This window comes from Cinclus cinclus, chromosome 6 (assembly GCF_963662255.1).
Source record: "Cinclus cinclus chromosome 6, bCinCin1.1, whole genome shotgun sequence".
NCBI classification, from domain to species: Eukaryota; Metazoa; Chordata; class Aves; order Passeriformes; family Cinclidae; genus Cinclus; species Cinclus cinclus.
In genome coordinates, this window is record NC_085051.1 from 57,071,623 (window position 1) to 57,087,481 (window position 15,859).

Here is a 15,859-nt window from a genome sequence, read left to right on the forward strand (position 1 = left end):
GTCCTTGGGAAGTGCTGTGCTGACAGCTGGCAACCCCAAAGTGCCATGGGAATGGCTCCTTTTGCACTTCACTGGTGTCTGTGCCCACCAAATCCAAAGCAGGCCAATCTCACATGACAGGGCTAATGAATAAATATCAAATCATATAAGGAAAGAGCTCTTAGCTCTCCACTCCACCCTTCCACTTCAGTAGTGCCTGCCAAGTTGATGTCTGCAAGCAGGACCTCACTGTGCTGCACTGATCCCCAGAAGAGCACACATCCAGGAGGGACAAAACCAGCAATTTGGGGGCATAAATGTCACATATTACTGCTGAGATAAATGTGTACACTGACCCTGCACTCAAATATGTCAACAACATCAAAAGGGCAGTGAAGGCCATAACCCCCTCCTAGACCTAGGCAGAGGAAGGGACTGTGAGAGTGTTGAGTCTCAAATCCTTTCTAGTGATCTCAGCTCTCCCTGTTGGAGCAAAGCCACCTCCAGACATATCTTCCATCTGTACCTCTCACCCACCACATGGGATTTCACCAAAGCTCCCTGCAGCTCTCTAAGTGCTGAAGAACCTGGTCAGCACCTGATCAGTGAGCAACAGTGGAAATTCCCCTGCACCCCTACCCAAAGCTCAGGGTGAGGAGCCTCCTATGACCACACAACAAGCAGCAATTAAAATGCACCAAGAGGAGGAGGAGGTTGGTGTTATTCCAGAAGTTTGCCCCAGTGCCATGCACACATGGGTCAGCAGGGATCTCCTTGGCACAGCTTCTGCCCAGGCTGTCTCTGTACCCATCAACATGCAGCTGATTCTGCTTATTGCTTTGGCCCAAAGGATCAAATATTGATTATTACATTTGGAGAAAGAGAAGTGGATTGTAGCAGTGTGAACTGAGAAGTGAATAAACCCCATGCATTAGCTCATCTTTCCCTTCAATGAGGATGGAAGTTGTTCATGAAAACAGAGAGTAAAACATTAAAAGTGAGTCCCATGAGCCATCCCAGTGCCAGTCCTGTAGGAAGCTATAAAACAGAGGCTCTTTTACCCCTTCCTACAGGAGATTCACAGCAATGAGCTGCACAAATCCAGCTGTGGAAATGCTACACTAAAGCCCCACTTTCAGTCTAAAGCACAGTGAAGCTGCCGAGTGTGACTGGAGCTGAGAATAAGGCCTGAGATTTTCAAGGCCCTCAACTCCAGCCCAACAGGTTCTGTGCTGTCATAACCACACCCCAAATCTTTTCTCCATCCCTGCATGTAAATCCCACTATCAAGTGGAGATACCTGGGAGGGGAGAGAAAAGGAGCTCCCAGGAACCCTGTCTCACTTCAGTCCATGGAGTGATGAGATGGGCTCCTGAAAGGCAACAGACTGGAACAGCCCTGAGCCTCCAGGGCTCATTAACTCTCCTTGGCCACATCTGTGATTTGCTACATGATGCAAGGAGCAGGAATTTCCACCCTGTCTTCAGAAAAGTAGTCCTGCACCTCAGGCTGAACAGCCACTGCACCAACCTCCCCGTTGATCACAGGTACCCGGTGACTTGGATTAAATCAGGCTTGAAATCTGAAACGGAAATCAGGTGGGGAAGGCATTAACGGCAGCAATGTGAGGGCTCAGTGCAAACCTTCCCAAAATGAACTGTCCTGACCTTGGCTGAGCTGACAATGAAAGTGTGACATCATGTGCAAACGAGCTCTAAATTCAAACCAGGTGCCAGGCAGCCCGCGGCTGCTGCTGCTGCGCAAAGCCCTGATGTGTGAGCAGGGAGCTGGGGGCAGGAGAAAGGCTGAGCATGGACAGGACACACTCAGCAACAAAACAGCCAGTGCAGCACAGGACACAATTCTGCACTGCATTGAAAATTCTGGGATTTGTGCTCTTTGGTGCCAGTTCCACTTGGGGCAAACACCATTAAGTAGAGTTGCTGATACTCATGTCCATGTGTGTGAGTGTTCCTACAGTTCTGGAATCAAGCCAGCAACCCAATAATGAGTTTTTCCATGTTTGCTTATACCCAGGACTCCCTTGGACCTTGCAAAGTGCTTGGAGCTGCACTCACAGGACACAGCTATTGGAGAGCACTGTGACTTACAGCCAAAAAGCACATCCATGCTTCAGAGCCCCTCCTGGCCAGCCATCGTTGCTCTGCTGCTACCCCTCAGGAAATGGTCTGTTCCCCACGACTGACCCTCACCTTGCTGAGCAAAAAGGCCCTTCCCAAAGGGTCTCTATGAGCAGTTTTTCACAGCATTATGCACCACCAGGCCAGCTGCTCACCGTTTCCCCACACTGCAGAGGCAGTGCTGGCACAGAGCTGTGCAGCCACAGCCTCCGAGATAAATTCTGCTGGTTTGTGTTTATGGGGGACCGGATAAGCAGAGAAGAGGCAGGTTTGCTGTCCATGAACCAATACCTGGGAGGACAGTAACTGCAGTTCTCATTTTTTGCATCGTGGTATTTTGGAGAGCACAGTCCCAAGAGTAAAATCCATCACCGGGAACAGACTGGCCTGGGAGGGGCAGCTGGGAACATTTCAGGATGTGCTGCAAAACATCACCTGCACAACAGAGTGGAGATCACACACAAGTGTGCAGTGTAAACTGTTCTTTATTTTTTGCTGGTCATTTTTTTGGAACATGCCCTGGCTGTTCCACAGTGACCCTGAGGCAAGGAGAACTCAAAACAGAAAATCTGTTCTACAACACACACATTTGACATGAGCTGGGCAATTTTTACATACAGATCATTATTAATTTCTTTTGGGAATTCCATTTCCACATGGCTGCATGAACACTACTGAAGCACACAAATCCCAAGACCACCACGACAAACTGGAGAAATTACGCAGCACTTTTATAATACTGAAAATTCTCTCTCACTGGCACTGAGTGTAAACACGTCCAAAGGTTTCTTTGTATGGAGAGCAGCTACAATGAATGATTTCAGCATCAATATCAACTGGAAAACAACGATTTCAGGTCAAGGGTTAAATTAAATCTAACTAGGAAAGGAGTTCTACAATAACCCTGGTTTTGAGCACTGTTGTTTGGCAGTCTCCTTCCTGCCATGCTGGTTACAAAAACCACTCTTCACACCCAGCTTACCACAGTCCAGCTGAAATTTGAACAGCCTCCAAATGGACAAGGAATGGAAACAGCAGAAAAAGAAAATAAATCAAAGGCAACCAATTAATTTTCATCTCTCACATTGTTCTTCCTGCTCAACTGGAGAAAGGGAACCTTTCCAAGTGAGTTCAGAAATGCTGTGGGTCCCTTCATCCATTCCTGTCAAGTCTTCAGTGAAGAAGGTTGGAAAATGCTGATGACAGGCAATAAAGTAAAATCACTGAAATTCATAAATCTGGAAATTTGGAAGAAAAAGAAATCTGTATGCAAGAATAATGAAGACAATATTTGTCAGCATTTAAATGAACTGAGAGTTCCAGACTGGAGGTCTCTTCCACTCAAAGACTTCATGGAAGTGCACAATTGTAGAAAAACCCTTGAGAGACACAATGCACAGCACCACCATGGGAGATGAGAATGATAAATTACTCTGGTTTTTCACCGTGGACAACACTCATACCTTCTAAATTTGGGAACAGAAATTCTTTTTCTGCCCCTCTCTTCCTCCCTCCATATTTTAAGTTAGGAACTACAGAAAGTCAGAAGTAGCAGCATTTCTAGCTCTTTTTTCAGATGAAAGGTAACAGGCATTCTGTAAACCCTTGTGCTCTCCTTTCTGCAACACAGCCAGAATGTAATAACAGAGCTCAGCAGAGCTGTGAATTGCTTCCATTCATCTTCATCAAGTGCTAACTTCATACACTGGAATTCATCATTCCAAAGTCTACCTATCAGGACAGCCAGTCAATAGCCAGGCTAGTTAGGATAATACCCAAGGATTAAAAACAATACTCTAGTGATTTCTGCAGCACTACAGGAATCCATTGTAGAACTAACAGTGTATTTCAGGTATTTTCTCAGTAACATTATCAAGATGATGCACACAAACCAAATTGCCCAAGAGCAATTACAGAGCATTACAGTGCACAGTAAGACTCAGCTTTTTCAGGGAGAGGAGGGAAGAGCAAAAGTTTAGCAAAGCTTTGCCAACTTTCTGTCCCCTCACAGATATTCTAAGTATTTAGACTTAAGAATTATTGGTTAGAGTTTAAAATAAAAGTGACTCCAGTAATGACCTACCAGTACTACTCAACACTATGCTACAAGAGCAGATAATAAATGAGAAACAATTTCCATAAAATTTCTAATAAATACACTTCCTAAATTCTAGTGTCTAACAAAAAAGCCCTGAGTTAATTCTCACCAATGTAAGGTATCTCCTGGTAAGGTTTTCCAAAGAATTTTTGGTTCAGTCAAGACAGCAAATCACTTCCTGACGTACAGCTGTCAGTGCTGACTCAGGGTACACTTTTACAAGGCACACATGTAGTTTTCTACAGCAGTGCCAGAGATTCCATGAGCATCTGAACCCCTGCAGTGTAACAAAGCCCATGAGACTCAGCTATCAGAGGCCAGCCACAGGCAGCAAGGCAGCTACACCTGCTTAGCAGGAGTTTAAATTGGAAAAGCAAAGGCAAGTTCACTTTTCAGACAGATAATGTCACATCTTGTGCTCACCTTGGTTTTCTGCTGGGTAAACAATCTGACAGGAGCCACTGGCAGAGCCACAGGAAGAGCTGGGAACTCCTGGATAAGAGTGGATGTGCTGGTTCTGGTACTGCCAAACTATTACAAGGCTCACCTGGAGTAAAGAAACCTCAGCTAGAAACTTTGTTACAAAGATAACTGCAGTCTTTTCCTGGGATCTTTTTCCTTGGGATGCTACCAAAATTTCTGAGTTAGTTCCCTGGCCTCACCACATGTGACTATTTCTAAATTAAACTCCTAGGTAGAAGGATACTTCTAAGCAAACTAACTTTCTAAGCAAAAAGGATTTCTGAAGCAGTACTAACCTGCACCACCTGGTGCCTTCAGGCCATCCATCAAAAATGGAAAGTAATTTTGGGACCCTGAGAGAGGCAAGTGATCTGTTGGCATTAGGAATCCTTGTCTGTCAGCTCAGGAATAGAGAAGGTGATTCCAACTCTATTTGCCACTCCTCTCCATTAGACAGGAGAGGATCAAGTATGTTCAATCAACCTTTGCTTCCTTAGAGCATGAAATCTCTAAATAGGTAAGGGCACTTTAGGGCCATCAGATCCCACCTGATAGAAGCAAATGCTGAAAACCTCACCATGATTTCAGGCACTCATTTCAATCTACTAAAATGAGGAACTTTTCTTGTTGGGTACCCAATACAATTTCCAACAACATTTCCAGCTGGTATTGACAATTGCATTCACATTCCGGGGGCTCAAAATTAAGGAATTATAAAAGACTTTGTGGAAGTTCACAGACATGTGAGGTAAAATTAGGGTTCCATAAAAGTAAAATTTCCCTTTGTTTTCAACAGCAGCAGATTTTCATCTTTTAAGCACAAATCTTCTCTGACACACAAAAGAACGTCAAATATAGAAACACTTTAGTTCAAACCTGAAACATTTGTAAAAATGGGAATAAGAGAGTAAAAGAGAAGAGTCTTTCACCTGGAGGACTACTGAGGTACTTTGAGTACTATTCAAAAGCAGATATTAATTGAAAAATGTCTATTATTAGCTGCAAAATGAAAACACCACAACAAAATACTACTAAAAGCTACTATGCTTGATGGACAAAGCCTGCTAATTTAAAAATTATATCAGGATGATTCAAGTGTGCTGATACAGAAAAACTGTTCTTTAAAAAACAATTAACAAATATTATCATGACATGCCCATTAAACTGAGCTAAGGCAGTTGGTCTCTGGATCCATGTTAGGATAAATTAAGGTAAATACTTGGAAACAACAAGTTCTTAAAGTGAACTGGCTGAAATTTTGGAAATTAGACAAGCAACAGAAGTCTTTCAAGGATTAGGACAATGTGCATTATCCCATGTGTGTATACCTCGTTATGCACACAAAGACTGATGTAATGTCTATTCACCTTGCTGTCCTGAAAGGACAAGTTATTTCAAGTTTCTGTTTTGTTCACCATGTGCCCCTAAACCATTTTTGCATTGCAGAAATTCTTGAGACCTTTTACCTGTCATTATTACATCATCAAAAACTCTTATTTTAGAATGGCAAAGATGAATTGTCCAGTAACTGAGGAGAGTGACTCAAGATGAAAGCAGGACCATCAGTAATGGAGCTGAAAAGAGCATTACTTCTATTGGCAGCTTTGGTCAGTGCTCCTCTGGGATGTCCAGCACTCACTGCAGCAGTGTTGGAACCTCCCTGGTTCTTGCTGTCCTGAAGCTCAGTTCAGACAGTGTCAATAGGCTGTTACTGATCAACCCAGTTGAAAATTATTAGAACCAAACTGAGAAGTCCAACACAAATGCCAAAAATAACCAAGGCACATGCCTGTGAAGAAAGAAAAGCAAAAATTAATGTTTTGCTGAAAAGAGGCATTTTGCAAGTCCAAGGTTTATGAAAATCCACAGCAACAGGTAAAAATAGTGTCTCTTAAAATAATCTATAATGTTTCAAATTACTGAGTCTTCAAACACAAAGTATCTGCTTAGTGGGAAACTAAACCAAGCCTGGGATAGTTTCGCTGGAAACTCCTGGAGCAGTCTGGTTTCTGTGCTCACACTATCCAGCTGCAGAAAAAATAATCTGCCCTTTGCAACTCTAAACAAATTGAGAAACTGATTTCTATTTTACTCAAAATAAAATTAAAATTACAATGTATTTTTGAAATTTTTGAATAGCCAGATGATAATAAAACCAGAGTTCAAGAGACTACAGCTTGCTGATTTATAACAAGCCCCCCAAACTGCTGGAACTAGTCATGACTTTAGATGGTCAGAGGGCATCATTATTAGATTTTCTTTTGGATTCCCTGTTTTGTCAGTACAAGAGCAGCCCCATGAATCATAAGAATGGCAGAAAGACTATGTATAAACAGTTTGTCAGCATTTTGGCCACTGCCATGAAGTTGCTCTGCTGAGCAGTGTTGTTAAAATGAAGACAGAGTGCAAAAACCAGGCTCCTGCACAAATTCCAACCCAGAACTTAACCTAGTACAACAAAAGAGAAACCACAAAGAGGAGGAAAAAACCCAAAAATTATGAAAACAAAACAAAAAAAAAGATGGTTTTGCAAAGTCTTTTACAGAAAACAAACACAAAAACTGTTTAACTTAAATGCAGTTTAGCTTTGCTCCAACTGCCCAGACAACAGAGTAAGAGGTAAAAATTGAGCAGAAACTGGATTAAAAGTCAACATCTGAAAACTACAGAGAAAAACACATACTCAGATCAATGGTTCAGTACATGGACACACTGCTTGCCAAAAACCTCTGGTGAAGAAGGAGTTTCAGAAAGACCAGAGCTACCAGGAAGGATGAAAGAAAATGCTCAGAGATGTTGTGAGCTGCAGTGAAAACAAGAGCTTTGCCCCTTGGATTGTGTGCTCCACTGTGTATTAAAATGCATTTAAAATGAGCCTGTTTAAATATTATTAGTGCAGATGAAAAAATGGAAAACATACCCCAAGTTTCTGTGGTGATATAAAGTCCTCTCTGTTAAGTTTAAGATAGAATAGTCCAGGATATACAAAAAGCAAACATGTCGATGTGGTTGAACCTTTAAAAAACAGAAAGTAAGATTTTGTTTAGAGAAGACTGAAGTACATTGCAGAATCATACACTGAATTTCTTGAAGTTAAAATAAAAACCAAGAAAACCAACCACCACAAGAACTTACCAACTACTCCAAATACATTTTTAATGTCTGGCACATACATTGCAAACAGAACAACAACTGCATTCAGTATAAAGGTGACAAGGATATGGCAAATCCATGACCCAGGAAGATGAGAGAAAAATACCATCAACACAGCTTTCCTTGCCTACACAAAACAAAGACAAACATTGTGTGGATAAATACATACATACACACACACATATATATTTTTTTATCTTATCTCAATTTCATAACCTTAAGAATTACATCATTCCAGATGTGAAAGAACATTTTAGAAATCAAAATGCCAGAAGCTTAGTAATGCTTTGTCTCTCTGTAGTGTAGAATGCAATTTATTACTGTATTAAAGCAAGATTTATCACATGGTCATTAGTCTTAAGAAATTATTGGCCCTTCCCTTTTTTTGGAGGGACAAAAGAAGGCCTGGGGGATAGATGCTTTGTCTCTTTGAAAATGCCTGGTAGCAAATGTCAGCATGTTGCCAACTGTTACACAATCCATACAGTGCTTCCATACACAGTTTTGCCTGCACAATCATTTGTGGTCCTAAATGGATGAGTTTTCAATTCTACCACGGTATTGATAAGATAGACTAGGGTTTGTTCTTTTTTTTTGGGGGGGGGGGTTGGTCTTTTTTTGTGAAATAGGTCTATATGTGTTTTTAATTTACAATTAAATTGAGTATCAAGTATAAGTGTGTTTGTGTGTGGGTGCGTGCATGTAGAAAGGAAAAACCAAGTCAGCAAAACTCAATTTAAGAGGAAAAAAAAACCAAACTAAATAAACTTCAGAAGTTCTGAATTCTCTAAATTAAAAACAATGCTGTAGGCTAGTTTTAATCTGAAATCTGCCTCAAGAGCACAAATTAGCTTAGTGGTTAGTTGTTATTTTGGAGCTTTCATGGAACATATGCAAATATGTGGTCTTTGATCAATCACTTGACAAGTGAATAAGATATACAAGACTAGATGTGACTCAAGAACTGCAGTCTGCAAAACATTAGTGACCAGTGCTCACTGCCAGCTCCAGAGCTCTCAGGAATACTCACTGGGAAATGGATTAGAGGGACTGTCAGGAGCACAGCAAACAGAATGGCTGCTCTCACAGTCATCATGATGGTATCGTGGGGCAGGTACCTGGAGTAACCTTGTAGCAGTTCAGAGTCCACTTTGTCTGAAAATAAGACAAATTAATTGCTTTGTTAATCACTGGAGAGCCAAGGTAATTACCGAGGCATATTAAGGTGACATTCAAATGGATCCATCTGCTTGGGGGATGCAGATACACTCTGGTATTACTGATACACTAGGAGGCAAAATCTTCAGGGAAATGAAAAACTTCAGGAGGCAAGGCCAGGCAGAGCCTCTGCTGAAGCAAAGATGCCTAAAGAAAAAACACAAACGTGAAAGAGACAGCATAAAAAAAAAAAGTGAAAAAAATGAACAGCAAAAGTCAGAGCACTGAGAGTGGTCTGCTACCCTGATTTTATATATTTATTTATTTATTTATTTAATCTTAATTCTGCTTTTTTGGACTTCAGAACGGACTGAAATTTTCCAAATCTGGTCACCCTGTGAAGTTTCAAATTCACAGAAAACAGAAGAAACCATCTGAACCACAGAGAGATGAAACATGCTTCATTTCAAAGAGGGAACTCTTCTTTTGTTTCCAATTTAAAATAAAATGTTTTACATTTTCTCAGACTAGTGTTTTAGGAACAGGGAACAGACTTTCTCTGTTTAAAGAAGTAAGTTAATTAAACAAGACAAGCAAAAAGTGAAAAAGAGAAGAAGCTTGCAAGGGGAAAAAACCAAACCAAACAAACAAAACAACTCTCTTACAGACATCCACTCTTGATTCCAGCATTTCAGGCTCCTGAGTCTTAGAGTTACTAAAAGAAATCAAGCCTGCAGAAAACCAAAAGCATTCCCAGTGAAACAGATGGAAAGACTACAGTCAAGACAGGGTCTGGTCCCAAAGAAATCATGGCAGTAAAGGTAACAGAACTGGGATGGCTTCCAGGACTATTTTTTTCCCACTTTTTTCTCCCCCCCCTCCCCCCACTTATTAAGATTTTATCTGGACAGATGATTACCCTGCACTGCCTACTGAACCTCTCTGAGCTGCACTTAAATTTATATTCTCCAGCAAACCTCATGGAGACAGTCAGGAAACAGCAATAGTGGCCAATAGGCTATTTAGAGCCTTCAAGACTCCCCATATAATTTTTCTAAGGTTTCTGGATATCTAGGGACCTGCTTACAAATGGGGGTAAAAGGTACAAAAGTCCCTAAAATTCTGGAATTATTAGATACCGAAAGCTTTGTCAGAAAACATCTCATCCCCATGGTCAGGAATTATAAAACATGTGAAAGTTAAGGAAATCCTCATCAGAACTTTCATTTTACTGCCCTACAGCCTCCTGTGAGAATTTTTACTCATTCCAATCAATGAAGATTAGCATCTCATAATAAAAGTTTGCAGAAGACATCAGAAGGATCCTCATGGATGACTGTGATGCATTTTTGTGACAGCATTGGTACGAAACAGTAACAGAATCAGCAAGTAGAGGAAATTGAGTAAATGAGTTGTGTTATCACTGCTTTATGAAACACTCACCTACTTATGTCAGGGCTGTGATGGACCTTTAAAAAGGGTCACTGTGTAGATAAGGGGTCTGAAATCCTTCTGTGCACTTGGGAAGCACAAGAATGCCAGACAGAAGAAGTCATCTATGTTTAAACTCTACTAAAAAACTGTACCCAGAACTATTCAAATGTCCAAATGTAGAGTAATTAAATTGGTGCTGCAGCACACTGTCACCTAAACTCCACAGCAAATGAAAATGCCTGCAAAATTTGGCAGGGCAACTGTGATACCCCACCCATTCTTATGATTGGTAATAAAAAGGTACAGTTACTCATCAAATGTCAACAACATTTCTAAGAAATGTGCACTTCTTGATTCAGTTAATGCATCAAAAAGACACATATCTGGCTCAGGAACTGCATGCAAGACCAGAAGCATGTGCTGGAAAACACAGCTCAAAGCCTATCCTTCTGAATTTTTAAAATCTGAGGGTTCAAGTGTACTAATGCCTGAAGCATTCCAGGCAGAATACATTTATCATTAACCTTTGTTCTAAGGAATACATTGAGAATACACTTACCATAAAATGTCAGGTACCCAAAGAGAGCAGACATGAAGTAAATTAGGAAACTCAGACCAATTCCTGTGATAGTTACGTTCTGCATTCTCCTTTTGGATGGACTAAAATGGAAAAAGAAAAGGAAATCAGTGTTGTTTTATCTGTATTGAGGATGATTAAACACAGCACAATCTATATAGTACCTTGCCTTTCATAAGGAACTACTGGCCTAATTTAAGGCCACTGAGTATTTGCTTAGGTCTGTGCTGTCACTCATACTTAAGAGGGTTTAGAAGCATTTTTAATCTGGAAATTACACTTCTCAAGCAGACAATTAACACTGTCCTCATCCTGTATGGAATTTAAACATCCCAGTGTCTCTTTTGAATGAAAATTGGGATTTATACAGGTTGATACCTATTCAGAGCCAGGAACAGATTCTATGTCAAAAACCCTCACTGGATCAGATATGGCCAAATGCAGATTCAGTTACAGCCATAAAAACTGACTATTAAAAATGACCTTAGCAAATGACCTTTTTTTCACTCCTGATTGTCCAGGGCAGGACAACATCCTGACACTGATGATGGAACTGTATTTGCTACTTTGCTCTAAGAGAGAAAAAGCCAGTACAGACAAACTGTACATTTCCCAAAACCATGAAAGCTCCTTATTCTACAGTGTCTGATGGCACTGACTTAAAAACAGAAATTACTCTCGATTAATTCAGCGAAATTATTACAAAAAAAGGTTTTAATTATATTTTAATATTGCATGTGTTCATACATTACCTCTGGAGCTCACAATAGATTGGCAAGACTGAGGTATGGCACAGAAAAGAGAAGGCCATAGTTGGTATTGCAAAAGCACTCTGAAATAGAAAAAAAAATCTTGTAAGTTGTTTGCTATTACTGCTGATTGGAAAAGTATCTGTATGAACTCAGAATTCAGTTCAAGTGCTGGAAATCAGTGGAAATATTGCCAGATGCATGCTTTGAGATAAATCTCCACAAGAAATAAATGGTGTCTCTAAATCAGTCCACAAAAATTCAACCTTTTCAACTCATGTGAGTTCAAGTGGACATAGCTCAGCTTCATCATCAGGAGAAGTCATGCTGTCTATAAGCCAAAAACTGGAAGATTCTTTTTTGACTATACTGAAGCCAAGTACTTATGTAGAAAGAGCAGGATGTGTCCCAGAGCCAGTATATAATCTGTGAAATTCTCTAAGAAGTTTTCCAAATTCTAGTATCCATGGCTACCTGTCAAATTACTGATTCCTTCACTCTGACCTCACTATTTTATTACTCCTTCAGAAAAATTTGGATAAAACACAAAATATAACAGCAAATATTAACAGGAAATATAACATGCTTTGGCATCTGAAGTTTTAAGACAGTTATGTAATTAAAGATGCAACAACACAGTTAGTGGTGTATTATTCCAAAAATCTGTAACAGAAGAGATGAATCATCTAATACAGCTTACTGCAATTGCCAAGTAGAATAAGCTGAATTACAACAAACGTATTTGTGGTGAAATAATCAGGCCTGTACTGGTAAAGATATGCCACTTTCTTTTGATAAAGCTAATTTTAAAAAAAGAAGTAGAGATGAGTCCCAAGATTTTTCCAAGCACAGAAGGCTGGAATCTCACAGTAGATGTTTCTGCTCAAAGCACCATTTCTTCTTTGATCTACAGATAACATTTGTCTGATGTTTGCATTGCCCAAGCCTTTTTTTTTTTCTTCCCTTTTTCTTGGGAGTGTAGACTTTTGTTTTTTCAGAGAAATGCAGCCACATCCCTCCTAAATCCCACTAAAGGGCTATCCCAAATTTAGCTTTTTCTCTTCCTCTTCACCCCACAGAAACCAGGGTTCTACATGACACTTCCTCTCCTGCAAGCCTTGATGAATAGTCACATGATTTAAATGCCACATTAATTAACAAATACCAGAGCTGGCACCCAATGAGATGCAGAAGATTGCATCAGGCCTGAAGAATCAGCTTCAGGTAAGGAAAAACTAAGGTTAGGTCCAGGTAGTGTCAGGAAACCTGCTCTACCCTGCCAGGAACTAAGAGCACACAGCCAAGTAGCACCAACTTCCAGCTGAGGGCACGTTAAGTTGGATTGATCTGATTGCATGGTGACCACTGCTTCATCTGTTATACTTTCTTCTTTGGTCATATTTCCAAAATATTTTCATAAATGCTAACTTCGACAGTCAGCCTTCATACCAAAAAAAAAAGTGAGACTGGGTAACACTTGGCAGCAGGTACAGAAAATATTTCAGCAGCCCATAACCAATTTTACACAAGCACAGCTTACCCTGGGTAAGGTTTAAACCCCAATTTTTAAAAAACCACCACCCCCCTTTTAAGTTTGTGTATTGTTAATAGAGATTACCTCTTTTGAAAGATGAAAGAGCCTTGCTTTACAATCCCCAGTAGAATTTGAAACCTGTAAAACATAAATGCAAAAAAAGAAGGCATAATGAAAGAATAAGCCCAAACCACAGACATGAAACTTTTCAGATTCTGTGATGATTAATAAAAGAAGGAATTTAAATTGCAAGCCATTCTGAAAGTGTTAATGTAAAAAAAAAAAAAGTATTACAGTTTACTAGTAAAATTAGAACTTCAAACCAGCACACACTTTACCTGTAAACTCTCTATGGCACTAGTCAGAGGTAGAGGACAAGGGATCGACCATTTTTTAATCATAACCTGCAGAGACAGCATATTTCGTGTATGAATGATATTCTAAAAAATCAGTTTTCAATTTAGATACACACAGCTGAAGTATCAGCCTGTTGGAACACACAGCAGGGAGCTACACCCCCAGTAAATTACCAGGCCTGCCTGGCAGACAGGCCACCAGAAGGAGACTTGACAGAAAAGTCTGTCAGTGCCATTCCATCCAGCTGCTCACCCTGCACAGCTGGCAGCCTTATGGCCCACGGATCTGGAGGTGGGGCACTGCAATGGGCTCTGACATGAGCTGAAATACAAGCAGCACTCCCCAGCCACTCTCCCTGGGCTCCACACCAAGGGCCTCCCGGCCGGAATTGCTGCTGCGTTAGCGATCCCAGGCTTGCGCCCGGAGCGCACAAACCCTCAACAGAGATAGAGCAGAGCCTAGGGCTAATCTTAAAAGGCAGAAACATATGGTTTGGACTAGAAAGCAAAGGAAAAACAATAAATGCAATTATTGTCCCAGAATGTCATTGGGCCTTCAGCTACACCCTGCTGGTTTAGGGACTGCCAAGTAACAGGGCTGAAAATCAAAGGGAAATTAAAATAAGAAATGTTACCTCCTTTTTCAGGAGCCCAGTTTAAAATTATAGTTGCATTGCTCTCCTCACCCTAATTAATTTTCTATTGTAGTTGCCTGGCTTTAGAGGTTAAAATTCTTTTGAAGCCTAGAGCAAATAATTAAAAACTTAATTAAAGAGTCAGATTCATGAGAAGAATAACATGCAAGAGAGCTCTTCTCCTGGCTCTGAGAACTGTGCTTTGCGTGCTGCCAAGTGGTGTTTCCCAGAGGATTAGATGCTCCCTCTTGTCACCAGTGCCAGGAGAAGCAAACAAATGTTACCTCTGGCCAAAATGTGGGGAAAGGAAACTGTGGGTACGCAGCAGGCTGAGTGCATTGTGGCAGTAACTGCACAAGAACAACTCACTCAAGGTATGGAACTAGGTGGGAGCTTGCTCAACAGAAGCCTGCAAACACCAAACACTAAAATATAATTTGGGCCTGCGTTGTATTCAAAGGCACTCAGACGGGAAGGTTTTGTAAAGGCTCCATAGTAGTCAGCTTTGTGGGAACTCCCCCACTCCAGTCTAAAGCTGGAACAGGCACTGGAAAGGGGCATGGAGCTGAAGGGCAAGGTTTGGGGAAAGTAAAATGTGCCTGGCAGTGATGAGGGCAAGATTTTCTGCAAGCAAAAGAGCAGAGATATATATAAACATTGTAGAGGGAGGACCAGAAAAACCAAACCTAAAAGGCTGCAGAATATTTTTCTAAAATCAATGCAGTACAGATTAAGAACAGACTGAAGTGGAAATAAAAGAACACAAAATAAAATGTACTAGGTGCATTTAAAAATTCTGTATTTGTATTTGCCCACCTGCCTAATTATTCGAATGCACTCGGGTTTCCAATTGTTGTCTAATGAATTTCCCCAACAGGAAAGGGTTTTTAAGCTGGCAGCACAGCCCAGTTAGCTGAGCAGTCATGCAGGCACCACAACCCTCCTCTAGAACTTTAAGCCTATTTCATATAAACGCTATTTTGAGTATTACATACATTTGGTTTTAAGTGAAAAAAAAAAATCAAAAATCAAGAGAAATTCTAGTGGAAAAACGTATTTTAAGCCCACACCAAAAACACTGCTAAAGAAATAAGTTAGAGGCTCAAAGTGTTCTAATATTCTCTGTGATTTTTTGCATCCTGCTGAGGGGAAACAAGAATCCCTTTATTCCAGCAGTACTGATAGCACTCAGCAAAGGGGCTGTCTGTGCATAACATCATTCATTGCATATGGCAGGTTCCCAATCTGCAACATGTTTTGTTCTGGGAACATGTACAAGAGATTTAGACAAACACCATCAGCAATCATTAACACCTTTGCTGAACAAGCTACCAATAATGCTGCCTCTACACACACAAAAAAAATACAAGTCTGTCTTCATGCTCCATCGAGATTTAATACAGCAAGGGGGGAGACAATAAGAGAAAAGTTTAACAATTCCTTTTCCATGAGGATTCAAGTCAGGGAAGTATTCAACAACTGAGCAACGGAAGTGCTCAGGACCTCATAGGATCTGGCTTTGAATTAGTACTTACACATACTTGTTTTTCTCCTAGATCAGCTCATCTCAGTGATTGCAGTAT

At 40.6% G+C, this 15,859-nt stretch overlaps 1 protein-coding gene across 1 annotated transcript in view; it reads right to left on the reverse strand.

Annotated features, from left to right (window-relative positions):
* Positions 1–6,388: 6,388 nt before the first annotated feature.
* SLC38A6 (solute carrier family 38 member 6) overlaps positions 6,389–15,859 on the reverse strand; it is a 34,176-nt gene continuing 24,705 nt past the window's right edge. The window contains exons 9-16 of the mRNA XM_062494873.1: positions 13,624–13,689; positions 13,370–13,423; positions 11,755–11,834; positions 10,985–11,085; positions 8,864–8,988; positions 7,816–7,960; positions 7,601–7,695; positions 6,389–6,469 (exon numbers count right to left, since the gene is read on the reverse strand). Coding sequence (XP_062350857.1) covers positions 6,389–6,469; positions 7,601–7,695; positions 7,816–7,960; positions 8,864–8,988; positions 10,985–11,085; positions 11,755–11,834; positions 13,370–13,423; positions 13,624–13,689 — 747 coding nt within the window. The remainder of the gene's footprint in view (positions 6,470–7,600; positions 7,696–7,815; positions 7,961–8,863; positions 8,989–10,984; positions 11,086–11,754; positions 11,835–13,369; positions 13,424–13,623; positions 13,690–15,859) is intronic.